Source organism: Boleophthalmus pectinirostris, unplaced genomic scaffold, assembly GCF_026225935.1.
Source record: "Boleophthalmus pectinirostris isolate CB_2022bp ecotype Guang Dong unplaced genomic scaffold, ASM2622593v1 HiC_scaffold_7, whole genome shotgun sequence".
Taxonomy (NCBI): Eukaryota; Metazoa; Chordata; class Actinopteri; order Gobiiformes; family Gobiidae; genus Boleophthalmus; species Boleophthalmus pectinirostris.
The window spans coordinates 15,130,856-15,158,845 of NW_026571473.1; the positions used below are offsets into that span (position 1 = coordinate 15,130,856).

Here is a 27,990-nt window from a genome sequence, read left to right on the forward strand (position 1 = left end):
TGTAGTTGACTTTGACTGTACTGATCACACAGTCCGAGTGGAGACAGTGATTGCGCGGCAGACAGGAAATTAAGAGAGATAATGATAGGTCAGCCTGTCACACTGTACGTTTCTACGGCGATGGATCCTGACAATGCCTGATCCATTCCCGTGGTAATCGACCTGACAGGCGGAGACCAAAAGGTTTCTCCAGGATTCTCTGATGAGGTGGAAAAAGCGTGGGCCCTGTGACGGAGCTCTGCCTCTGGGCCTGCTCCTGATGATTGGCAGGCAAGTTGACAAGTCTGACACAGCACTATGTCAGGGTTTTACAAGCATTTAACAGCTATGGTATGTTAAGACAAGCTGGCGGTGTGAGGAATTATGGGAAATATTACACATGAGAGACATTGATGAATCGCTGACATGTGTTAAGGTGCATGGAAGATCATTAAGCAAAGGCCCAGTACTTTGGGATATGCTCTTTTGAAATTCAGGAAGTTTTATACAGCTCTTAAGTGCCAGTCTAAGCATACCTACATAGAGCAGAAACTAGGGTTCGTACACTAATGTCAGTGGATGTAATATTCTGTCTACTCTTAATTCCACCCCAACCCAAACATTTCACAACACCTGTTTTGTCAAAACACAGAATTTCATTTGTTATTTATCATATTTTTGTTACAAAACATTTACAGGCTGTTTAGAACAACAACAAAAATACAATATCCAATTTATATGTCATTTCTTTAGTTTAATGAGAATCCTCTTGAAATTCCTCTCACTTCTGATTGTTCCATAGTCCCAAATGGCCAAAGGTCCACCTGGTTTTGGTGCAGGGGGAGATGGGTGGGGGAGGTACAAATAAATACATAGGGCAGGAAATTAAAACAAGAATTTTGATTATTCTAAATCCAGGTAATATTAAGTAGAAAGTAAGGTGTCCATCATGGTTTCTCTCCGTATGATGCATACATATAATTATATATGTGTGGAAGTCCAAAGTTCTTTTTTTAATTCAATAAAAAAGTTTAACAGTTGTCCACAGAATATAGCATAACTTTTGCTCCATGTCACGGTTCAGTTCATGCGGTAACTCTCCACGTTGGCAAATAGCGGAAGCTGTATTGTACAGTATATTTGTGTGCAACTAACACACGACCAAACCCACACACTCCTCTGTCATTCACTCACACAGTGCACACTGGGTACAAAACACACAAAAGGCCAAGTGGTCGGTCACTGTGGTACAGTCTTTTGTAGCACATCAAGTGTCCATCAGGGGTCGACTTGGTTTATTTTGAAGTCATTTATCTCCCAATTGTGAAAAAGTGAAAACAAAAATGTGGACAAATGGGAGGGTGTAATGAAACACAGAGAGAGTTAATGGAGACATGATCCCAAAGAAGAACTGAGGGAGTCAGGTCACGTGGTTATGAAACAGCCAAAACAGTCTCCAGAGATGTGGCTGCCATCTTTGCCCTCTGACCTCCTCGCCCGGACCCGATCATTATCCTCCTCCCCAGCAAGTGCCCTTTTGGATAACACACCTTCAATATGAAGATGGAAAATAACATATATGTGCACTGAGAAAATGAAAGCAATAACATCTACTGGGTTAGTTTGTCCTTGTCTGGGTCAAAATACCTCTTCAGTTTCCTTTGACTTGATGTTTATGTTATTTTCATAAACCAGGGAGTGTCATTTCTGCCGTGTTCACAGCAGATGGGTTTGGATCAGAAGGTTAAGGCAAACCACATGAGAACGCACATGCAAATCCATTAGACACTGGAGGTGATGGTGAGGCATGGGGAAGGTTTTTTTGTCTCAAAAGCAAAACACACAAGTTCTTGTGGGATGAGAAATCATGGTAAATAAAACTGAGCAAAAGCTGAAGCGTCGGTGAGAAGGAGAAAAGACTAGTCCGAGGCACTGCACGCCTGTTCTTTGTGTCTAATTGGAAGAGATGGTGAGGCAGCTGGGGTTTCCCATGGCTCTCTCTGGCCCTGTTCAGCCCCGTTCAGCCCCTGGAGTCTGTCTGTCCTTAGACTGCATCAGTCTGTGTGTCCCACAGCTCACACTTGTACAGGGAGCGTCTGGTTCATCTGTAGTCTCATGTCCTGAATGCTACCAAGAATCTTCTTCTGGTGTCCGGCTAGCGTCACTCCTATCCGCAACAAATCCCTGTGAGACAGAGAGAACAGGTGGCTCAGTGATAATGCACAGAAGTCAACATGCAAGTGAAGATTTCACTTTCACCTAAGAGCAAATACACACATGATAACAGGCTACACAGGGCGAGAGAGGGGCCATAAAATGTGCTCCTCATGGGTAAGTCAACAGAACAGGGACACTCATGTTAGTGGATTCTGGGAACACAGAATATGTTCGTTGCCTGGCAGATGTGAAAGAGCTATAATCTCACTGGTAATGATTAACACAGTCATTTGCCACAGTCTGCACTCTGAGAGACAGCGCTTTTGGATGCTTAATTTGTTACTTTCAAGAGATTAAATTCAACCACATTTCCAACCATAATATTCCTTATACCATCAATACTGACTTTGCAAAATCTTCCTGAAATCTGGCCTAGTGTATGTTTGTGTGTATGTGTGTAAAACCTTGACATACAGTTAATATTACTACAACTGTAAAATGCCATGGGAGAGGGCACCTACACTGGGAGTCATTAGTCAGACTGCACAATCTAATCACCGAGGCTTTGTTTGGTTTAACACCGTGCTTTTCCGCTCACTTGTTTGATTTCCCCCGTTGATAGCTGCGCAAAAAAGCGTCTGGCGTCTGGGCCCTGCGATTAACTGATTGTTGGTTGTGTGCCACAGTCTGCGTCCTTCCCATTCATCCACGCACACACTGTATAATCTAATATTACACGTGATTACCATGGACTTCCTCAATGACTGCCTATCTTTCAATGTGGCCACTTAAACATGGACAAACATAAGCCAGTGCCATTCAGGCATTCATACTCCATCTGCAAATTCACCCTCTCAAAAAGCCAACAATAAATAATAATAAATACTTTTTAAAGCGCCCCCCATCAGTGCTGCGATGGAGGATGAAATGATAATAAATGGAGACTATTAGAGGAATTACTGGCCATTAAGGGCAGCAGAGAGCCACAGTACAGCACACCTGTCAGCCTGCTCAAATTGAAACAAATTACCCCCGCCTCCGCCGCCTATTATGCAGCTAATGAGGAAGATTTATTTATCATTATCGTCCTAATTCATTCATTTGATCATCACCGGACCGCAATTTCGCCCAAAGATTCCATTACATCATTTCCTGTTTGTAAACATGCAGGGAGGCACCAAGGTCGACCAGTGACCACAGTTAAGGGAACCTGCTCAATGATTAGTGTTGATTAGGACTTGTTATCCGCTGCAGCAGGTGATATTAGCCTCATCCTTATTGCATAAACCTTTCCATAGCAGAGGAAATGTGATTTGCATGCTACTTGGCATTCCCTCTCTTGTTATTCTTGGCTGCCAGAATAACATTATTGGAGTTCTTTACAACCTCCTCTGGATAAACATTTGCTGGGGCAATGCTCTGTGTAATTACTATGTAAAAGCTTTTAATTAAACTAAAATATTGCAGCGCAGAATCTAAATTGCGTCAATATAATAAAAACAAATTTTTAGCAATTTGTGTCAACACAGCTTCTCCATTCTAATTGCTGGGGTTTTATACCAGGTGCCCTTCCAGAAACAACCCTATTTATAGTTCCTCGAGTCTATACCAACGTGGTATAGGTGGCCCTTATGGCTAGATTCCCTGTGTATTAAAATGTCATCATCTTTTTTAATTTAGCATACACTTTTCTAATTCCCACAAGGTCAATCTATATAAGTCTAATTTGAGTCCATCACTCCAGGCCTGATTATGCACCCCCTCTCAGACTCACTCTGCTGTCATCTGGGCCACCAGGTCGAACGACGCAAATCCGGCGTTGACGAAGTTGTCACGGTAGCGGCTCATCTTGATGGCGTCCAGCCAGTCCCCCACAGTGGTGAAAGTGGTATAGTCAGGCACACAGCGGTCAAGCAAGGGCTGAGAGACCCTACAATTAATAAGGGAGGGGAGGGGGAGAGAGAGAAAGAGAGAGGGTTAAGGTCTATTGTCTCTGCCAGGCCAACCTCGCACCCAAACCCCCCAGCTGAGTGCCACCTCTCCCCCTCTCCTCTCCCCCTCCTCCTCTGGTCTCCCTATGTAAGGAGCTGTGTGCAGGGGGCAGGGCAGGGTGGGCGGGGGTCACTGTGGGGACTGGCTGGAGGCTTGGCGTGGAGGTATTCATTCATTTCATACAGATGGGCAGTTTTAAATTTCACATTCAATTCTCACCAAACACCAATGAAATGTACAGTAATGTCTCCCGTTTAGATCATAATAATGAGACAAAATGATTTATACATCACATTTTCATCTAAATGGAACAACATTTGGCAACCGCTTCATCAAAATGTGAAATGTCTGTGCTATGTAAACACAGATGTCTGCGTGTGGCTGCCTTATGTGTGGGAAAAATGTTGACTCAGCGACCAGACCAGAGAATGATAGCAACAAATGGGCAGAGTGCTTCAATGTCCACACTGTGATTTATGCGATGGGTTAGTGCATTTAAATTTAACTGCATGCACAACGTAAAACCATTATCACTATTTTAAAGTGGCATTTTTTTGTACACCTGTTGACAAGCCTAAAAGACCTTTCCATAAAATCTACTTTGATCAAGGCTGCAGATAGCGAGGCCACCGTGCAAGTTTTAATAAGTCTGGGTTGCACGCTATGGAGCAAAACAGAGTGGGCGAAGCGCATATGGAGGCATGAGGGTGACCCGGAGGTGTCTACTGAACCAGGGAAGAGAAAGAGCTGCACTGTCTCTCTGCTGTGCTCTGCTGATCCTGTCATCCTTTTTGATGGCATTAGATTCATTAACAATTTAAAGAGAAAGACCAGGAGAAAAAAGAATAGTCCAAAAAAGAGCCCTTAGTTTAATAAGAGTGATACAGAGGCTCCATTGAGTGGTGTAGATGGAGTGATTTTTAATAAGGGCTGCGCTGGGGAGACCCTGGCCCCCGGGCTGTAGTTAACGCACAACTCTGGCTTTTCTTAATGGAGCATTGTTAGGCATCTTTCTATAAAGCACACTTCAAAAGAGTCCAGACAGTTGCTGGCCACATGTGAGCCTGGAGCAGCAGAACGGGGAGGGGAGCACATGTACAGGGACTCAAGGTCAAGAGCTTTTAGAGAAAATTGTGAGAATAGTCTAGGAGGAGCATGCATATTGTTGTATAAGTAACTCTGACTTATGGTATATATTTGATACATTTGTTATTCTAGCAAGCAACAGACAAAACCACAGCAGGACTAAAGAAAGCATTGTAGTGAAGACAGAATTCAATTCAGTCATTTCAAAATCTTTCCGTATACATCTGCCAATAATTATTTCATGTCCTCATCTTTACATAAAGGTGCACTGTGTAACTTTTTTTGAGGAGGGCCTGCCTGTTTGTCTCCATAGTGATGTTATTGTTTTGCATGGAATGTTCAACAGTAGAGCAATAAACTTATCTATTTCCACAGAGAGAAGTCAGATCAGTGGAGAACAGACTCCAAACGGGTGTATTTTTGAGCAATAAAAACAACTGTAATTAAAAGAAGCTACACAGACTAGAATTCAACCATTACCAAGGAGAAAAATGACATTATGGAACTTTAAACTATAGAAAGAGTCCAGCTATTGTGCAAACGCTACAAGCCACAAGACCTACACATCTCAAATAAATCAGGAACTTATGAAGATCAACGGCAAAAGTAAATGCTTGCTTCTGCCTAAATTGTGTACCTTTCAAAGTGCCCTAATAATCTGTGTATTCTATGCATGTAGACGTCCAATAGCAGCCAGGGCCTTTCAGCAGGAGGCCATCTCTCTGCTGGCCCGTTTAAAATCTTGTTAGAGGCTAATTAAAAGGCGCCACCATCTCTTTTTTGCATCGCCTTAATCGAACTAATTAACTGCAAGCCTAATCTTCCAAGAACGTCACTCCGGCAGCCAACCGAGACCCCGGCTTTCCTCTCGAGCCTGTGCCAGGATTGTCTGGAGCCCTCCCCTAAGACACCAAGACCCGGGTGGCATGATGGGTAGGTAGGTCAACTGCCTCTAATTCAGTCTACAACTTCTCCATTTTCCTAGTTCAGGCTAAGTTTAAGTTTGAAAAGAATGGTAGAAGGGCAAAACGTAAAGTTTGGAGCCATAATGCTGAGAACTAATGACCTTACATTGAAATTTTTGATCACCATTGAGAAAGAGAATACCCCTAATTACAACAGACTTGCACAGTTTTTGTAGTGGAGAATCTGCCACATGCTTGTCTCCATGGAGATGTTATTGCTTTGCCTGGAATGTTCCACAGTATGGCTTTAAATATATCTATCCAGCATTTATTCATTAGGGTGCTTCTACTGCTCAGAAATACACAAACTCCATCTGTGATTGTGGTTGCATTTCCACAGATCTGACTTGTAGTGTAGTCTAGTGATGTAACCTGCTCGTCTACCCCCTGGTGTGAACAAATTTAATGCTATACCATGGAACATTCTAAATAAAAGCAATAACATCTTTATGGAGACAAGCAGCTAGTGGAAAAATCACACAATGCACCTTTAACTTGCATTGCAAATGGACTACAGTCTATAATATCTCTTCAAGTGTGTCACTGTTCCTGATTTACCACAGTTTTTCCTTGGATCACTTTTGATAGATACTGACCAATGCGGAACAAGAAATCCCACATTGTTTGGAAGATGCTTTAAGTGTCTAGACATTACAATTTATACCGCATTTATTGTAATTGGATATAATAGCACTTAATGTTGTTTTCTATCTCACATCTCAACAGGATAAACAACGCCGCGCTTGGAGTTTTAAACTGCTGAGTCTAATTAAACTCAGAGTGCTCCATTTGTCACGCTATATATTTCATGGTCTATATCTGGCTCTATAAGAATGTAGCAAACTTACCCAGTGGATTGTGTGCTGTTGGTGACCACTTTGAGGCTGGCCGCGTTGCGAATGAGTTTGTCCAGTGTGGCCACGATCTGGGTGAACTTGGGTCGTAGGTTCCTCTCTTTGACCCAGCAGTCCAACATGAGCTGGTGCAGAGCTGTGGGACAGTCCATAGGAGGAGGCAGTCGATAGTCCTGCTCCACTGCATTTATCACCTGGGAGGGAGGACAGGAATCACAATCAATTTGCCTGGCTAGAAATAGTAGGGACAAGGACGAGACTGTACAGAAAATAAAGTACAACGGAACAGGTTATATAAAAAAGTGAGTAAACTTTTTGTTTAGCTGTAAATTTCAGGGTGATAAAACTTCAGAATGTTTTTTATTTTTATTTTTATTAGTTTAGATGTAATTACTTAGACATGACTGAGGGCAGAGACCAGACTGATCTCAATTTTTTTTTTTTTTCTTCAAGCGAAATGGCAGCAGGCCAGGGTAAGTCTTTTGTGTTGTGTTTTTTTAAAATGCAATTTCCTTCCTCAACTAGAAAACTCTACAGTTAGGAATATTTTGAAGTAAAACAATCCCAGCCAAGCACGAAAGCTAGTCAAACAGTCAAACCAAATTCACTCTTCTAAATGCTGTAGTTATTGTTAAGTGCACCGTATCTTTTCTGATGGAGGGCATGCCACCTGCTTGTCTTCCCTGGAATGCTCAACAGTATGACATTAAACTTATCTATCATCTTGGTTCTTACTGTGAAGAGGACACCCTAAAGAATGCAGATTATTCAAGGTATTTTTCAACAACCAAAACAGCTCCGTGGACAGAAGCAGGTGGCACACTCCTCACCAGAAAAGTGCATCTTTAATTTTATAGATAAACAAATGGTACATGGCACTTACATCCTGATTGCTCATGTCCCAGTATGGCCGCTCGCCATAGGACATGACTTCCCACATGACGATGCCGTAGCTCCACACATCACTGGCGGAAGTGAACTTCCTGTAGGCGATGGCCTCGGGGGCGGTCCAGCGGATGGGGATTTTGCCTCCCTGTGGATATGCGAATGAGTAGGTGAGCATGAAATACTGGAGGGATGGAGCACGGACACAGATCACATACACACACGAGAGGGAAGAGAGAGGGTGAGTCAAGGAAACACAAGGGTCCACTCACAAGGTTAGTACAAAACATGGTATGAGCATATGGACAAATATATGGACTATACAGCTTAGCGTTACACAGTATATACACTGGTACACATGGTATTCTTATAGGGATACCATGACTGGAAGATAGTTTCTTCTACACATTTACAGGAGTTAACAGAGCAGAGGTAGAAAGTAGCAATTTCAAACTAGAGAACTACTTGGAGATTACACTCATAAAATCTAAAGCTGAAAGCTTTTTGAGGAGGATAAGAGCCATGGCAGTTGCAATAGCAGCAAGTACTTTTGTGTGTACTGTACATGAGTAGAATTTCTTCAGTACTTTTACTATTCAGTGGAATTTTATTTTAGTATTTAGTCTTGAATGAACAAAGACTTAAATCATAACGAACAAATGGTTCATTAAGAGTGAGTCAGACTTAGTAGCATTTTAATTAAGGGGTCATGGTTAGAAGTTAGGGTCTTAATCAAATAGTTACTAAGCCTATATTATCATTCTTAATTCACTTTTTGTTCAATATGAATTGAGTCTACGTTTATATTTAATTAAGGGTAATTAAAGTGTAGTGTTACCCAGTATTTTACCTGTCTCTGATAAAACACTTGTTAGCATCCACAGTCTTGCCCTGGACTCACCAGTGAGCTCGTGTATGTGGGGTCCGTAGGGTCGTCCTCCAGGAAGCGTGACAGGCCAAAGTCGGACACCTTACACACCAGGTTACTGTTGACCAGGATATTGCGTGCAGCCAGGTCTCTGTGTACGTAGTTCATATCTGACAGGTACTTCATGCCCGCTGCAATGCCACGCAGCATGCCCACCAGCTGGATCACAGTGAACTGACCATCGTTCAACTGCAAACGGAAGAAAAACACTTTAAGGATTTGTAACATGGACTACTTTTTATTGTGGTGTAACAAATCATTCATATTGCTCAGTAATACCACATTACAGAGTTAACAACAAGACATGTAATCATTTAATCCATGATATAGCCATAACATTGTTCTGCTGAAAGCACATAAACTGTAGAACACATCAAATGTTTAATGTATCCATGGTTTCTTATAGTTTTTTTTTTTGGTAAATTGTAATCTAAAGTTTTGCTGTGTTTTTGGCCACTTCTCTATCAAACAGTGAACAGTCAAGAATCTTGAAATTGAGCTAAAGAGTATGGAGAGACATTCAACAAAAAAACTTTAGTCACATGTGTAATGAAATTACTCATGCACTGAAGAAAAGTAAATTCTAAACATAATACATAATTTGCAATAACGCTTGTTTTTTTTTGTTTTTGGTTTTAACCACAAACTTACCCTTAAGAATGAGTCGAGCGCTCCATTTTCCATAAACTCTGTGACGATCATCACCGGCCTGCTCTTGGTGACTACTCCCTCCAAGCGGATTATATTGGGGTGATCAAACTGTCCCATGATGGAGGCTTCGGACAGAAAGTCTCTCCTCTGCCGGTCAGTGTAGCCAACTTTCAGAGTCTTGATGGCTACGATGATTTCCCTCCGCCCCGGTAACTTGAGGCGACCGCGGCACACCTCTCCAAACTCCCCTGTGATACAGCCCATGTGGGACAGGCAGAGGAGCGATGGACAGACAGACAGAGACAAAGAGAGGGAGAGGGGAGAGAGGCCATGAGGGAAAAAAGTGGAGGAGAGTGGGGGAAGAGAGGGGACAGTTAACTGGTTAGAACCAAGGAGCAAGGGACGGGCTAGCAAAAGGTGGGGTGACTTTCAAAAGGGGTAGAGGAAGGACTGCAATTAAGCCCAGGCCACTGTCAACAGGATGATGGGTGCTAGCATGGGGACAAACTTTGGGTGCTGTTAGGCTATGATTAAATAATGTAAAACAACTGGCATGAAGCGTAATGATGGCAGGTGGGAGCGTGGCAAAAGTGTGGAAAATACTAATACAAATAATGTTAAATAAAGGAAGAAAGGGGAAATGGGGGATGGATGGCCTAAGCTTCAGACTGGCTTGTGTAGCGAGCGCATGAAGAGGAAAGAGGTGGAGAGAGCAGCTTGGGAGTCGAAGAGGACATTTTGCGTTGAGAGTCTACAACCAAGCGTGTGCCAAAAACATGAGAAGAAGGAGAAATGGTGACGTTATGGATATGAAAGTTGTGATGGAGTGATAATGGGTGGAATAATGGATGGATTGATTGAGGGAGGGGCAGAGCAGAGGAAGGAGGGACAAGAGGGAGGAAAGGGTTGAGGACTTGTCACTTTTTAAGGCGAATGCTGGGAAGCGACGGGTTTTTCAAGAAGTAGTAGCCTCAGCAGAAGAAGAGGTAGTAGCTTGTCGCAGTAGAAGTAGTAGCAGTAGCAGAAGTATTGGTAGTAGCAGAAGTAGTAGCAGGGTTCTCCCATCTCTGCCTTCACAATGGCCTCAGATACAATTCTAACTCAACGTGACCTTTCCTGCAGCTTATGAGCAGAAATATTACTTAGTAATAATGTAATGTATTTAACATAGTATACAAAAAATAAATCAATGACTACATCATCAAAGTTACTTTAAAAAGGGACACACCCACATTGTGCACAAAATAAAAGTGTTCCCATGTTTTTCATTCACTACTTTGTGGGTGAGAACAGAGTCAGCCAATCCTGGAAGAGTGTGCATGTGATGGGCCCAGACTGATGATGTGTTTATTGAAACATGATTGCACTGGGCTGTGTGTTCATGAATACTTCCATATCTTTGGAGAACATCCATGAACATCATCCAGTACACTTTACCCACAGTGTTGGCTATCGTCCTTATGTCACATGACCCTGTATTCAGTGCACAGTATGTTCTGATTTTTAGAAGACAAACAAATAGTATATGCTATGGATTCAGTCAACTTGAAATCTTTTTAGTTTGTTAAGATTTGTTAAGAATTGGTTCAGTGTGATCTAAATGTAACTCAAAAATCACTGTAAATTGACTGCAATTGCTTATCATGCATCTCGTTCCAGGACTGGACTCTTTTTTTAGGGACAGATGTAAAAACAAATGTTCCACACATAAGGAAAAGTACTACATACTATGCACAATGCATAGTATCAAAGGGATGCTACAACTGGGCAAATCAGGCTACCTCAAAGACTACACATCTAGCACACTAACCACATGACAGTGTCTATCTGGGGAGTCTTAGCAGGTGACAGGTGAAGGTATAGAGGAAGGGGCGAGATGAGCTAGCGATGAATTGAATCAAAGTACCGCTTGGTGTGAAGTCCTCTAACGGAATGGCCTGGAGGTGACTAGCAGCCTTCCCCCTGTAGCTCAGGAGCTTGGGTGGGTTACCTGCGCCGATGACCTCCTCGATCTTCACGCAGGAAACATCGATCTCCTTGGCAAACTCGCGCACCGCCTCGTTGGGGTCCTCGTAGGTGAAGGGGTCGATGTAGACTTTCATGCCCGGCGTTACTATGGGGGATTCAGTAGCGAGAATTGGGGAAAGTGAATCGATGCGGCCAGACAAAACTTGATGATCTAACACCAGATATACATCCCAGTTAACATTCTGCAGCGACATTTGCATACAGTTATCATCAGGCACAATGTCAGAGGTGGAAGGCAACATGGTACTCACACGTCAGTTACTGTATCACTGTGGTAGTAGCGAGGGTTTAGTAGTACGGCACTAAAAGCAGTATCAGCAGCAAAAGTAATAGTATCATTAGTATTGAGGTTAGAGATAAGAAGAAGAGGTTTTAGCCAAGTAACCTTTCAATTATTTTGATGATTAATTCTGTTATCTTCCACCTCTACATTGCCGTGGTTAATGCATAATTAGTCAAATGCACATGAGTAAAAACATGCGTGCAAAGAGTTGCTGTTTACAAACAGCACGTTTCAGCTCAGAGACTTACTGTATTGCTGCAGTTTCTCAGTGTACTCTGACTCTGAGCCATTCCTCTGCTTCCTGTTGAGACGTTTGGAAACACAAAATGAGTGATTTTGACTCGACACAGCACGGTGCAAAAACACAAGTGAAGGCTAATTTCTGCAGTGTACAATGGAACACAATGGCAGTTTTGCATGGGAGGATAATAAGCTCTACCATTGTCTGAAGATTTCTAAGAAGAATTCAAGTAAAATAATGAAGTAAAAGCCATTTGGAGACATAAAACTCTCTAAAAGGTTAAATAAGCAGTTTTCAAAGTTTCAATACAGTTTTGATTCCATTCAGTACAATAATGCATCTAATTTGTCATTCTTGCATATGAACTGGGCAAGAGTGCAGCAACAGTGATATGGGGGCGGGTTGTAGAAATGACATGTTAATGCGTTGCTTTGTTGTCTAACCACTATCCAGGGCAATAATACCCGCCGGTGCATTAGCATCTCATTTCAAATTCTAATTTAGTTTCTGTAAAAATATGCCGATTCTGTGTTTCGTGTTATTACTATTCGTCTATGGTAGTCCTGAAGAGGATAGGGGCCGTGCTAACACCCTCCGACAGACACAAGTAATGTAAGGGAAGAGACGGAAATTATTATTCAGTGTAGCATGAACACAGTCCACGCCTGTCAGCCACACTGTCTGCACGGGCGTTTGGAGAGGACCCAATGGGTACTATTGTATACGCACAAGGTAGTCACAGACACAAACACACACACAAACGAGGGGTATAGGAAAGAAGTTATTAGCTGATGCAATGTCAATTTTTGGAGTTGTATTTTCTGTCAATAGAGCAGTGGACAGGGCAGCATCTGGGCTCATTGTGGTTGGGAAACAGTTGATTGCGAGCACAGGGACACGAGGGCGAGTCTATCAGGCCCAAACATCTGCTCCTCCATGCTGTGTCCGCTCTGCAATGACTAACTATTTTGGCCAAGGATGACAGCTATTCACAGATTCTTAGAGCTAATCTGCTATTCAGAGGATTCACAAAGGACATCGCAAGAACCCACTAAAAGGTTTCGTAGCGTGATTGGAGTACAGCTGACAATGACATTTATACAGATAGATATATTATGTTTTGCTTAGTTCTAGCAGCCTAATTAAAGCGGTTTGTGTAGATGTGTAGATGTGTTTCTTACCTGAGGCAGACAATGGCAATGACCACTACAGCAATGATAAATACAAAGGTAGCAGTGATTGATCCAACAATGAGTGGCCATAGCTCTTGCCAAGTCTTAGGTGGATCAGCTGAAAAGAAGAAAAAAAAATCCAACTGAATAAAAAATACTGGAAAAGTGGAATACAAATACCTAGATTTAATAATACTGCTGTTACTTAATACATTTGAAGAATAGTTGGTATTCCTCTTGTGTATTTGAGTAGAAGTAAAAGAACTTTCTGCCCAAAACTGCCATGTTTTTTTAATGCCTGACTGCCTACTTCACATATACTTGCATAATTGAAATCATTACTGAATTTCCATATCTGAGTTCTCATCAATTTTAAAATGAATTGACAGATATCTGCTCTTAAATAATGCACTTCATAAGACGTCATTGCATAGTAATGACTGGAGATAATGAGCGAACCGAATATTTTCTTAACCTTTTGGGGGGCAGACTGGTTTATGATTAAAGGCACTGCTTTGGGTCAAAAGTGCTTCTTTGCAGATCCCAAATATCCATGTATAAATAATGCATACTTTGGAGGTTAGTGCTGAAGTCTGCTGGGCTGCTGTACCGGCCGTAGCCTGCCACAGTGCGAGCTCGGACTTGGACTACATAGGGAGTACCCGCTTTGAGGCCTTCTATACGTGCGCTGCTTCTTTGGGCGGTCATGGTGTGAGCGATCGCCTCTCCTTGATCCTATAAAAGACGAGAGAGAGAAAGTAAAACATTAGATCTTGTTAATTGCTAATAGATCTCCAGTGAAAACTTTTAGTGCATTGAATTTTTTGTAAACTATTGAAATGTGCACTTTTTTAACAGTGCACTATGTAACTTTTCTGGTGGAGGGTCTGTGGCTTTTCTGCAGCCCTTCAATTACAACAATTATTTTTCTTCTTCTCAAAAATGCATCCAATACTGTTCGTGAGCTTGCCTCTCCACAGATCTGACCTCTAACTTGACCTGGTGACATTACTTGCTCGTCTCCGTGAAGATAAATCATTTTAATGCCTTACTCTTTGCCAACACATCTCTACGGGGACAAGCAGGTGACGGACGCTTCACCAAAAAAGTTACACATTGCACCTTTAGTCGAAGTGAACTATGTCAAGGCAAATATCCAAAATTATTAGTTGTTATTAAGTCTACTTTAGTTCTTTTCCACAGTACCTAAAATCAAGCTTTACTTCCTAAGGCATGGACTGAGCCGCAGTGAGGATAAGAAGTAGAAACAAAGGTAGCATTATCAATGGACAATGGATAATGAAAACATAAAACAGCTAAGGCAGATAGGGTAGCGGAAAAGCTAATTAGGGGAATGCGATCACACAGGAGCACAAGAAGAAAAATGCCTGGAATTTTGGGTTTATCAGCGGAGGCATTGTTTCCCCACAGTCAGAACAACATAAATAAAACAAAAGACCAGACTAAATGAGCTAGATCAAATTAACCAACACCGCATCTTACCTTTTCATGGTACTTAATCTCATAGTCGAGAATTATTCCGTTGGGCTTTTCCGGGGGCAACCAGGACAAACTCATGGTGCTCGCCGTGGCCGCCATCAGGTGAACTGTGGGTACAGCAGAAGGCGCTGCACGGGACAAAACACAACATTGGGTTAGATGTATTTCCCATGGCGTGTCTATTCATATTCTACGGCCATTGTCTATATGCATACAAGCCCAAATCCAGTTTTTGAAAAAGACTTTGAAAGGAAGTATGTCCGGTAGTTAGTATGCACCACCACTCCTCACTAATGCGCAGACTGTCCCCTCCCGGAGTCCTTGGGGAGGCAGGAGGGACCAGTAATTCTCCGGCGACATCAGAAAGAACGGCAAAAGTGATAAACAATCTCCGGTACATTGAGTTTTATACTATACCAGCTGCGGGCTATACCACACACATAGAAAAGTAGGGAGGTTCAATTTTGTACCGTTGTGTATGGCGTAAGATTTAAGACAGGAATTAGTACAACCACTATGAAGGAAAAGAAGGAAGTGTACGCATTTTTGGGTATACCGTGTTTATATGATGTACAATAAGTACAGGTAGAGGTTATAATCTTTGGGCAAACAATCCAAGGCCTAAGTCTGTTCAACAAGCCAAGATTTTAAGACTTGCTCACTTTTGCTCTACTGTTTTACCTGCCACAGCACTGGTTGAAGAGGATATTTTTATTTTAATAACTTCATCAGGTTCCTAATATATTTTATTTCAACTGTGTTACATTTTAGAGGAACATTACTTTTGAGATTTGAATTTAAAAGTAATAGTTGTATTGTTACAGAGAGTAGTACAAAGTCATAATGAAAGTGGTAGCGGCAGAAGTAGTAGGACAGTGAGTAGTAGTAATACATATAAAAGTAAAAATTTTAATAGCACTGGTTTGAAGGTCGCGTTTGCTCACAACATGAGGTCCATTTCTTAACTATAATTGTCCACTGGTACAATATTAACTCTCCCTATCTCCCTATCTAATGTTCGGATTCCCTTTAAAGTCAGCTCTGTCCTCAAGACTTCCATCTCCTCCGGCTCCCTCCGTCTCCCCTCCTCCTCTCCTCTCTCACTCTCACTAGTTTTGTTAAAAGCTTTTTAATCCCTACTTTTTCTGTTCTTTTGATCCTCCCTTTGCGTTTCCTTTCTCTGCCTCCTCGCTGCTTAAGTTTGTGGCTAGGCATCCCTCTATGTCTCTGCCTTCTCTTCTCTGCACCCTCATTCTCCTCCACTAGACAATGCTTCCTGGGCAAATCCCCTGGTTACCCGAGCCGTGGGATTAGGGGGGTCCTCCGCAGGGACAAGAACTTGTGTTAACTGTGGTAGGTGGGCCTTGAAGCTTATCACCCCCATAGTATTTATTTTGCTTCTTAAAAGGTGAGTTTGCATGTCCGAGATGGTCTGCAGACTACAATCACAGGGATAATCTGATCACAGCTGATGCTCTCTTGGCCCCTTCTTCCCACTGCTGGTTTTGCTCTGACCTCTCATAGTAATTCCAAGATTTTCACACCAGGTACCACCCCAAAAATCTGTCTCTTTAGGTTTTAACTGGCTAAAATGAGACTAAATCCTACTAACATAGCTAATACAAGAGATAAAATATGGTTTAGAACTGGACGACATCAACTGAAAATGCAACCATGTCTCCCCAAGCATCTTGGCTTAGATCCATCAAGGTCTAAGCCAAGATGCCCATTGTGTAACTTTTTAGCCAAAAATAGTTTTCAATAAAAGCTTTTTTACATTTTTGATATTTTTATTGCACTGAAAAACAAAGAAAAAAGACACTGCAGGCAAGCTGCTTGTCTCCATGGAAATGTTCCTGGCTGTAATATGTAGTATGGCATAAAATGTATCTGTCCCCATGGAGAATGTTCCTGGATATAACTATTTCCATGAAATCATGCAGGTGCTCCCTCCAAAAACTACACAGTGTTGTTTTAAGTTCCTGCCCAGTTTCAATCAGGAAAACAGATCAAAACTATTACTAAAATTAGGGGAGAGGGAGGCGTCTAGCAGCACTCTGTCCTCAGTCCTGATCAGACTAGTCGAGCGATAACTAAATGACCACATATCTCTTGTTGTCAACCCACTGCTAAACCATGTGTAACACAAAAGCTTGCAGCCCCTCTCTGTCCACTGAGGGTCTATGGTCCCAACAGAAGGCGTTTGAAAGAAGCAGAAGACAGAGAGGCTAAAGGTGAGGCGGACTGGGCCGTGAGGAAACAAGAGAGATGATGGGGGTTGGTGCTCTAGATAATCCTGGGTGTGTGTGGGGCAGGCCCAAGAGCAAATTTAACTTAGTGACCAAACACATCCATCACAATGTAAGAAAACCTGGGTAACCACCTCAAAAGAACAAAGCTGTTTCTTTAAGTGGGTTAAACATCACTGCAAAGTTTATGAGCCTAAGAGTGTTTCAGTATTGTTTTCATTCATTAAAATATTAGCATTATGCTGCTGTATTTTCTGCTCATAAAAATGATAACTGTGACTGATAAGTGCATATGCTCAAGTTTTTACATTCAGAATAATGCCTCTTTATTTCATTTACACTTGAGGGCCTGAGATTATCACGCATTCCATTATCATAATAAAAAACATATTTTCTGTGCTGTGGCTTGTACAAAGTTATTTTAAATAGTTGGTTAATGTCTATTTGATCTTACTTTATGTTGCCGTCAAATCCTGGCTAGTCCAATGAAAATAAAAAGTCCTGCATTATACAAAATTGCTAGCTTTAAGCCTTTTGTTTGATTTTTTTTTTTTCATTTCCACATGTTTGAGTAATCCTTTATTATTAATCTGTCTACATCTTCAAAGCTGAAACTGCTCTGTTCCAACTTGTGATGTCACAAAGTGGTAGTTCTCAAATTAACAGTTACATTTGACCTTTAGTTCAGTAGAGATTGGCAAATTCCAGGGCTGAAATGATCAAAATGATTCTAGTAAAGGGGTATGGAGTTTAAAAGCACAATGGGACACTTCCTATATTACCAGGTGACATCACAAGGTGGAACAGAGTGTTTTCTCTTTGAAAGAACTATGCAGGCTTTCAGTTTTTGATAGGGAAACATCATTAGAACATACTGTAGATCAGAAAATACTGCAATATAGGGCCTTTAAACAATTTGCAAACCACTATATGTCTATTTTAAATACACAAAATACTAGAAAAACAACTTAGTGATATATTTTTGTTGGACCAGCACAACACAACACTTGAATTGCATTTTTATCTTGAATGGCCTCGTTACCACAGTAGCTGGTGGGTTGCAGTAAGTGGGCAGCTCCAGGAGGCTTCCAATATGCAAAGCTTCAGTAACAATTGCTATTTGCAGTATTGTGTTAATACAGAGGCGAAATGTAGGCGTGCGAAAAAAAGGCCCCCTCCTGAGCTCATTCAGAAGATTTTTCCTGATCCACGTTCAATGAAAAATATACCATACTCCCACACACACTAAAGAATGATCACTGCTTCTTAAAGGGCCCATTACACTATTTCCTGATCTATGTTATAATGTTGTTGTCTTATCAGAAACATGCCTGGAGTTTTTTGTTTCATTCACACACGTTTAACACACTAACCCTGCATGTTTAGGCTGAGTTCTTCTCTTAAACAAAAAACACTCTGTTCCACCTTGTGATGTCATGGTAGTGCTCCACTGTGTTTTTAAACTCCATACACCTTCATTAGAATCATTCAGATGATTTCAGTCTTAGAATTGCCAATCTCTTCTGAACTAAAGGGAAAAGGTAGCTGATCACTAAAACTACTGCTTAATGACATCACAAGGTGGAACAGAGCATTTTGAGCTTAGGAGATCTACACAGACCAATAAAAGGATTACTCAAATATGTGTGAATGAAACAAAACACAACTCCAGGTATGTTTTTGAGGCCTTACAACATGGCTTAATGCTCACAAGAATCCATTTCGTGTAATATAGGATGTTTAAGAAACATATATGTCCTTGATAGTCTTGTGCCTGTTTGCAGCATTGTCTTACCAGCCTGATTTGTAGTGATGTTAACTGCGGAGAACTGTGGTGTGTAGGGACTCTTGCTGGACACCCCATTGACGGCCTGGATCTCAAAGCTGTACTGCGTGTGAGCCTGGAGGTTCCGTACAGTCACGCGGCGCTGGGTGAGTCCGAGATGGCGAGGAGAGATGTCCACATTGTCGTCACAGCGGGTGCACATGCCCCGCTCCGGAAGGCATTTCTTACAGATGATATTGTAGAAAATGTCATCGCGTCCGCCCATATCACGAGGCTCGCTCCATTCCAACACCAGGGAGGTCTCATTGACACTGGAGATGACACTGCGTGGCTGGGAGGGAACAGCTGAAATAGAAGGAAGATTGAATGCAGTGGTGGAATAAGTACTCAATTGTATTATTTGAGTAAATGTACAGAGCAAAGAAATACTCAAGTAAAAGTAAAAGTATCTCCAAATAGTAGTACATTGTGTAACTTTCCTGGTGGAGAGTTCATCAAATACTTCCCTCCATGGAGATGTTATTGCTTTGTCTGGAATGTTTCATGTAGAACATTAAGCCTGTCTATCTTCATGGAGACCAAACCAGACCAAGTTACAGGTCAGATCTCAGTAAAGGCAAACTTGCTCACAGTCGGAATGTATGTTAAGTATTTTAGGTCTAGGTATTTTGGAGCTGTAATTTAATAGAAGAATAAAAGATAAATGTAAGGTAGAGCTGTTTTATGTCACACTGTGGAACATTCCAGGCAGAACAAAGACATATCCATAGAAACAAGCAAAAAATAAATAAATACCCACTTAAAAATGTACTTAAAAGAATAAAAAAGTATTCGCACAGATTTTGAGATCTAATAAAGCTTCAAATGTAGTGATTTTGATAAAGAATTGTGCTGAATTTTGTTCAGAAAAAAACAGTTGAATCTTTTGATTTAGCTGTTTTCATTTGTTTATTGATGTTACATTTGTCTTTGCTCACATTTTGAAAGTGTTAAAAATAAACCCTCAGACTTTTCAGTAAGTCTCAAACAAAAAAATCTAGTGGAGCAGAAAATACAGATACCTGCTCTCAGATTTAGTGACGTAAAAGTAAAAAGTGACCACTTTTAAGTCTACTTAAGTAAAGTACAGATACTTAAAATGTATACTTTTACTTATTACGTTCCACTACTGATTGAATAGAATTGTCTTGTGCCATAGGTGGAAATAAATACAGCATAATAACAGGACATATTTACATTTGATTATCTGTGCATTCAGTGTACGGCTATCAACATAATACAAGAAATCTTCCACTAATACGTCTTTTATGCCTTTACTTTTCAGCTTTCCAGATGAGTACAGGAGTTCAAATTTGAATAGCATTGTGTTCAGAAAGTGACAATATAGCAGCAGAGCTCTGCTAAGTCTTATCCAATTAAAACTGCCTTATCTCACTCTGCACAGTGGGATAACCTGACTCTCTCCCAGCTACTGAAAAAATCTCTACTCAAAGATTCAATAACATTTCTGCAATTGCGAAAAATGTAAAAGTAGCAGGGCCCAAAATTGTTCTGCAGAAAGGATGGTTGAATTAACAGGAGATAGCCTTTCTGGCAGTTGGGGAGAAGGGGTATAGGTTGATAAGGTTGTAAGGATAAGGCTGGGAAAGCTGGCAGATTTGTTTGCTATCTCTGCAGTGTGGTGGGAACAAACCCCTGTAGACTGATAAAAAGCTATAGCAGCTACAATTCAAAGAGGGAAGTCTGGGCGGACATGGTTTACAGTAGGAGTTAATTTTTACAGCAGCCAGTGTTGACACAGGCCGAGTAGTTAGAAGAGACCATTCTGAAGAAGAAGTGAATATGAACACAATGTAGTGTCATAATGCAAAAATTACAAACTCAGAAAAAGCCCTGTTACTCAATGCTGATTCTGATACCATATTCGTAAATAGAACTCCTTCTTTTCCAGTGTCCATCATAACATAATGCTATTTTAATATTACAAGGTGTTTCTGATATAGGTGAAGGCAATATAAAACTATTGTGGAAATGTCAAGCTTTGTCTTATTCAACAGGCCAATAATATTTAATACGGTTATGGGGCAGCTAGAATTGATATTGCTAAAATGCAGAAATCTACTATAATATAGTGAGTTCCAGGGTGTAGCCACTAATAGAAATGTATGTAATTTTTTTCAGTATCAATACTTGTTCACGTAAGCATCTAGCTTTGATACATGCTTTTGTATTGATTAGTATGAAAACCATTTAGCAGATACTTACTGGTGCAGGCAGACTCAGGTGCATCTGTGTCGGAGCGGTAGAAGCCGTTCCGACAGGAGCAGATGCTGGCTGCTCCTGACGTGGCTCGGCTGTTGGCAGGGCACGGGAGGCAGAAGCCATCCCCTTGTTTGGACTTGAAGGTTCCAGGACTGCAGGCTAGAGAAATACAACAAAAAGATCATTTTATATGATTATATTTTATAACATCATAACCACTGTAGCATTCAGATGCAAACTAAATGATGAAGTAATAAAAAATAATCACATCTTGATGATTGCAAGATCTGCCCTGCCCTGGTCTTTTTGTGCATTCACACACAAATTCCTTCTCAAAAATATCAGAATTTTTTACGGTAATGTGGAGCTTATTGGTCATTTTTATAGTGAAAACTTATGCCTACAACTGGTAACTATGCACATGCAAATGATGTGTTTTTCTATCTCTACATGCTCCCTGTGCTCCTCACTAATGGCCTGAGCACTGTGTGCACAAGTAAAGAGCTTTAAAGCAGCCGGTCGCTGTTTGCATAAACCAATGCTCATGTGAAACCACTGTCAGCCCACATCATCAGCACAGCCTATAGAGGCGCCACTGTGGCATGGAGCTTTCATCTGCTCCTGCTTAATGATAAATGTACACATAAACATACGGCCTGCCAATCAACTACTGAACAGGACTTCGTGTAAAAAGGGTACAAATACATGCATCTATGGACATAAAAGAAAGAAATGTTTTCATTTATTTCCAAACAACCATATCTCACAATAGGCCTACATCACAGGATAGTTCCCAGTTAGAATTGCAGTGGAATTCAAATGAATAATGAAAAAGATGTCATTTATGTCCAATTCATGATCAACCTACGATTGAATGTACAGTACTAAACAAGATGCAAGCTAGGGTTTCAGACTAAAGACATTCTAAAAGTGTGATTTGGCACTGACAAAATCTCCCACAATTTTTAGGATCTTGAGCGAAAAAACAAATGTATACAATGATATATACTATAAATAGTATCTTTATGAGAGAAAGGGTGGAGTAAACTGTTCAGTCACTCCCAAAACTATAACTCAACTCCATGCTTTCTCCTTTCAACTGTTATCCATATAAACCCCTGTAATCCTAATCAAAATATTTGTCAACTACTAAAGCATTTGGTGTATTAAGACTCAACAGGACGATTACTTGACTAATCGGCCAAAGTATAAACAGTGACTTTAATTCTAGCATAGACTGATCCTGAATATTGATAGGTCTGTTACAGTTTTTTTTTTTCTGTTACAGTTAATGATGCATTGTTTTTATTGCATTTCTGATAAGTTGCAGATTGCAAGCAAACAGTGACACTTCATAAAAGCCGCAGTAAAAGTACAAAGTGTGCATGGAAAACTTTTCAAAAGCTATCCATGATTTGTTGACCTACTAGCACATTTCACCATGTTTGTTCTCCTGAGTGATAGATACTCCCTGGTTAAAACAGGTTGGAGGTCAAATTCACAGCAGACGGCTTCTTGCTTCTGCTGTTTTCTCATTTTTTCTAAGTCCAATATTAGCACTAGAGCCATGGTTGACAGCAACGTGTACATTAGTGCAGAGACTGTTTGCTCTGGTTCCATTAATCAGAACCATCCACACCACTGGCTAACAGGAAGGACGGCTTTATAAACAGATAAGAAATCTTCTGGTCTTTAGCAGGTGGGAGAATCAGACCTCTCTGCCACCGAGATGTACGGGTTCATTTGAGTTCGTGTCACCAGAGTAAACTATAAAGTCTTTTTTTTTACATGCAGCCTTAATGGAGGAATTGAAGAAACTGTTAGGCCAAACAGTAGCAGTTTATTTCAGTGGAGGGCCAGTCAATCACTTCTAGCTAAAAAAAAAAAAAGACAACATGCAATTCCTTGATCATTAGATCTGGCCAATACTTTGTAATATCATTATATTATCACATATAAAAAACTCTAGGGGTGTAACGATATCCATGTCTCATGATATGATATCGTCACGGTATGAACCTCACTCTACAATATTTATTGTGATATTGTGGAAAAGCTCAACAATAACAATAATACAGCCTTGACAAGACTTAATCCAAAGAACTAAGACTTAAAAGTGCTTAAAACTGTTAATTCTTCTTGTAGTCTGCAGTGAAATAGAGCAAAGGATCATGGTCTATGTAGTTCCCGCTTTCTTTTTGTGGCTATTGATGCACTATAACTCTTAATTTAAGCAAAGAGACTTGTAATTCAATATATTGTACTGGGCTATGATATTATTGTGAGAAATTGATGATACAATATCAAGATATCTCAGTTATTGTTACATCCCTAGTAAAAACACAGAAAATGGCATTGTAATCTTTCAAAGTGGAGTTGCCAACACATATTTACTATTTACTACTACTATTTGACTATGACTATTAGAAGGGCTCGCCTGTCCACAGATCTGACATGTAACCTGACCCTGTGGTGTCACCTGTTGTCTCCTTAGAGAATAAGTGTTATGTCATACTGTGGAAAGAAAAGCAGATGACTGTCCCTCCACCAAAAAAGTTTCACACTGCAACTTTAACTTTTTTTTTTGTGTCTATCCCTAATTATAATGTAATTTATCCAAAAGCATATATTTTCTTTAGCTGAATGTGCAAAAACATTTTTCCATCTAAGTATATTTGTGCGTTACCTGCAGGTATACCATTACGGCTCATTACATTATTGGTTCTTACAGGGTCAGGTCATTTTACTGCTTTCTTTCTTTTCCCGAGAGAAAAACCACCAAAAATGGAGAGGGCAAAAAGGAAAACAAGAGTCTACAGTTGTGGGAGGAAGAGGTGGAAGAGGTGGAAGAGGTGGGGGCACAGAAAATGCTAATCCGGCCCCCCTCCCCACTCCCCTGTGTCTTATCCTCTCAAGCAGAACATAGAGCTTAAGGAACTGATTAGAATGTATGCCCAAATTGGAAAAGTGTGGAGCATGGAGAAAAGTAAAGAATATTGGGGCGAAAAATGTGCCGCTGCGATGGGTAAGAAGTAGGAAAAAACAGGCCGAACAATTAATATTAATGCAGGAATCCTTACTGTAACTGTGGTGGCGTGTTAATGAGAGCAACAGCCTTGAGACATAAGGGAGCGGATTGGAGAGGAATAGTGGAGATGGGGCAGAATGCGAAACAAGGACAAACGGGAATAAAATGAGAAAAAAATTGTGTTACTTGTACTAAGATCAGGTCAACTGGCTGTATCACACTGTGCCAAATGATTAGTATTAGTTGATTCAGCTTTTATTATGAAATGAAGCATTCTTTTCAGTCCAGATTGCTAGGGATGTAAAATTACTGAAATATCGTGATCTTGTCTCACAATCACATTATGGGCTGTCACAATATATCAGATTGTAAGATTCTTAGCTTACATGCATTGTTTTATTGCAGTAACAGGTAAAAAACAGAGGGAAATACTTAAGAGTGTGATCTTTTGTTTTGTTCAGACTCAGTGTTTCCCATCAATCAAAGAGACTCTGATGGGCCTGCATAGTCTAAACCTTTCCCCCATAGTCTAAAAGAACACGGACTAGACATTGGCATAGCTAAATTTCACTTTGTTGCTCCATACAAAGCTTAAAACATAATTATACTGTACAAAACGACTGCTAAAATATCAAATGCAGGCAATACGTGATTCAAACTCCACAAATAGTATGAGAGAAAATTATTACTAGACTTGTATTTCTGTCTCCACAATCTAAATGAAATCTATGAGAAACACTGCAGACTGTATGAAGAAATAGCTGTTAAAAATAACTTCTATCTTAATTCTTTGGAATATCAAAGTAATATAGCACCAAAGGCTCATCAAGGCTTTTTAAAAGGAAAAAGTAGCATTTCTTCAATTCTTTTAGCATCTCCACAATATCGCAATAAATATCGTAAATGAATATCGTGAGACCAGGAGATGTGCATATCATTACATCTCTATAAATAACTGCACAAAACAACGTATGTACAGATTCACAGACGCTTACGTAGCTGTGTAGACATTAAATTGAGTGAATTGTACCCATCGTAATATTAAAACTAGATTTTAGTGTATTACAAAAATGTCCTCTTCAAGATAAATGGCCTATAGCCTGGTGCTAGAAGAACTATGAGGATTTATCTTATGTGGTTCCAGTGAAGCCTTGATTAGAGTGGGTTTTATCAGGCGGCGGTCACCAGGGTTTTCACCTTGAGCTGTCACAACAAAACAAATGACTTTTCAACTGTGTGTGCTGTGGACCTGTGCTCTTTCACCAAACACACAACCTGCTCTTAGCAAGGGGCCAGCTGCCATTTGACCTGTGAGCGCAACTTTAAACAATTTGTGTTCAAAACAGGTTAACAAAAGTGATGGGCTATTTATAACTATAGCAACGAATGATGAATGATTTCACTCATTCTTTTACGAGTTTATTTCAAGATAATTAATTATGTAATTGACGAGTAAGCAATTAGTCAACAAGTGAAGTGACTATTTCTATACCTACATTGAAATTTTGGATCAAATGACATTAAAAATCACAAAATATTCTTGTGCTGTTGAGTAGTCACATCTGAATAATTGTTGCAGCAACTAATACTTTTTTCATTTGTCTCGCTATTTTTGCTCCTTTTTTTAATCACCATTTATATTTTTGCTCTTTGTTATTATAATATATTTTGATTGCGAGCTGCTGTGTCCAAATAATTTCCCTTGTGGATCAATAAAGTTTGTCTATTTCTTCATCTAAAATACTGTTGAACTGCAGTGGTAATAGGGCATATTGATATCTTTGACATTTCCAAAATAATCTTTAGATTTTGTGTGCTTTTCTAATTTCATGCACCCCTACAGAGCAATCCATCCAGGCGATCAATAGTTCCACCAGTCTCTCTCTCTCTCTCTCCCTCTCCTGTCTTGGTTCCATCTGCACCCCGAGCCTAATTTTACGCCCCCCTGACCCCGCTCACTGCCCCCACCCCCTCCCTGTCACCGCACCCCGTTTAAGCCCAGACCTTGCTGTTTAAATTCACCTTGCTCTCAACCTCTGTGAACCCATCATGTTTTCCCATCTAACCTGAAACCGCCATGGTCCCTCCCAGCAGCGGCTCTCGTAAACACAAACCAGCCCGTATTGTCATTTCCATTTATTTACCTGTACCAGATGCCAGGCACAAACTAGGGTCAGAGGAGCGCTGCCAGTGTCACACATTATTTTAGCGTGTTGTCCGTGGATTAGTTTGTCAATGAAAACAAGGCGACTAAACGGTTTGTGATGATGTGGATTGGAAGAGGAGGTACTAACATTAACCTGCGATGGAGAATTTCAGCAAAACAATAGTACGCTTTTACAATTTGCATGCATCCAATTACAGGCCAGATCAAGTGTCCTTCAGCATGACTTACGACTCATTGTAATTCTCTCTGCAGTCAAGTCCATGCAAAATGCAAATCCAAGTTTCTTAGCTGTAACATGATACATTATTGATAGGGCAAAAAGCCTAAAACAGAGTCACGCTGCATACAGTTATTCCTCCATGTAGGCCTGTAGTCCTTAAAGGTGCACTGTATAACTTTTCTGGTGGAGGGTCTGCCACCTGCTTGTCTCCATGGAGATGTTATTGCTTTGTCTGGAATAGTTACATGGTGTGATATTAAACATATACATCGAGCATTTATGCATTACAGGTGTTTCTATTGCACAAAAATACAATAATTCCTTCCCTTGCGTTAGATAAGTTTAATTTATACTGTGAAACACTCGAGACACAGCAAGTTTCCATGGAGACAAACAAGTGACAGACCGCACTAGGAATGTTATGCAGTGCACCTGTAAGTCCCTTGTCGATTAATCGTCAACAGTGTCTCCGTTTATTTAATTAGTCAATGATTTATTTTATTAGGATATTATAAAGATTCATACAGACCGCAACAGGAAAGAAAAGAATAAATAATAAACTAAATGGAGTGTGTTAGCTGTAATTTTGGGAGTGACTGGATAATTTAATGGACCTTTGAAGAAGCTGTTTAACCACAGAAAATATATGCACAGAGGCTGTAGCGTATGACATATTTTTACAATCTCAAAAATACTGCACTGATAATTAGTGTATAAAACTCACCTTGACACTGTGTATCCTTCATGGCTGGTTCAAACCCAGCTGAGCAGGTGCACGCTCCGACTGGCACCATCCACTCTCCGTCTCCGTTGCAGTAGAGCTTGAGTGGCACAGACACCTCCAAGGCATTAGGAACACAAGTACCAGGAGCAATCACCAGAGAAGTGGCCTCTGCTCCCGTCGCTGTCTCCGGAAAAACAGCAAAGTTGGCAATAGTGGTGGAGCACTTTTTGTAAAACACCCTGACCGAGATCAAGGACATGCAAGCTCCAAGATCCTGGAAGGCCAAGTAGAAGCCAGCTTTAGATAACGGTCCAAAACTTCGGACTTTAGTGTTCACGCGACCAGATTCAAGCATCGTAAAGCTCTCGTCTGGGGCTATCGTGTCCACTTTGACATAAGGGTTTTCCATCCAAAAGGGGCTAGTGGCAGTGGCAGAATCTGAGTCGGATTCATAATAAAAGAGGTTGAAGGTCTCTTTGCAGGAGCCGGGGATGTTGGGAATGCTGTTACAGTCACGCACAGTGAACTTCATCTCCACATACACACGCAGCACATCCTTCCGTGGGATGAAGTCACTCCGCAGCCAGTTATTCTGGTTGAGCTCACGTACATTACACACTTGGTATGTCCGGATGGGGTTCATGGCATCGTCGTAGCCGCTGACCTCTTCCCACTGCGAAGAAAATAACCACAATCAGTAACCTATTCTGACATGCACAAGAAAACATTTCCAAAGCAATATATGTCTGAAACTAAAACGCTTGTGTTTATCTGGGGTACATCTTGTGCTCAAATTGTATGCGCATTACATAATAGAAGAATGTTAAATAACT

General features: G+C 40.8%; 1 protein-coding gene across 8 annotated transcripts in view; it reads right to left on the reverse strand.

Annotated features, from left to right (window-relative positions):
* Positions 1-643: 643 nt before the first annotated feature.
* LOC110160222 (ephrin type-B receptor 3) overlaps positions 644-27,990 on the reverse strand; it is a 65,116-nt gene continuing 37,769 nt past the window's right edge. Inside the window, exons 3-16 of one of the 8 annotated variants that reach the window (XM_020924862.2) lie at positions 27,158-27,830; positions 21,022-21,177; positions 18,766-19,101; positions 14,725-14,849; positions 13,794-13,956; positions 13,231-13,339; positions 12,057-12,109; positions 11,488-11,610; positions 9,498-9,745; positions 8,820-9,035; positions 7,917-8,066; positions 7,028-7,227; positions 3,911-4,066; positions 644-2,163 (exon numbers count right to left, since the gene is read on the reverse strand). In XM_020924862.2, the coding sequence (XP_020780521.1) occupies positions 2,055-2,163; positions 3,911-4,066; positions 7,028-7,227; positions 7,917-8,066; positions 8,820-9,035; positions 9,498-9,745; positions 11,488-11,610; positions 12,057-12,109; positions 13,231-13,339; positions 13,794-13,956; positions 14,725-14,849; positions 18,766-19,101; positions 21,022-21,177; positions 27,158-27,830 (2,817 nt within the window). In that variant the 3' untranslated portion in view covers positions 644-2,054. Of the gene's footprint in view, positions 2,164-3,910; positions 4,067-7,027; positions 7,228-7,916; positions 8,067-8,819; positions 9,036-9,497; positions 9,746-11,403; positions 11,677-12,056; positions 12,110-13,230; positions 13,340-13,793; positions 13,957-14,724; positions 14,850-18,765; positions 19,102-21,021; positions 21,178-27,157; positions 27,831-27,990 lie in introns of all 8 variants that reach the window. The other 7 variants (XM_055164828.1, XM_055164829.1, XM_055164827.1 and 4 more) reach the window with 7 other exon arrangements.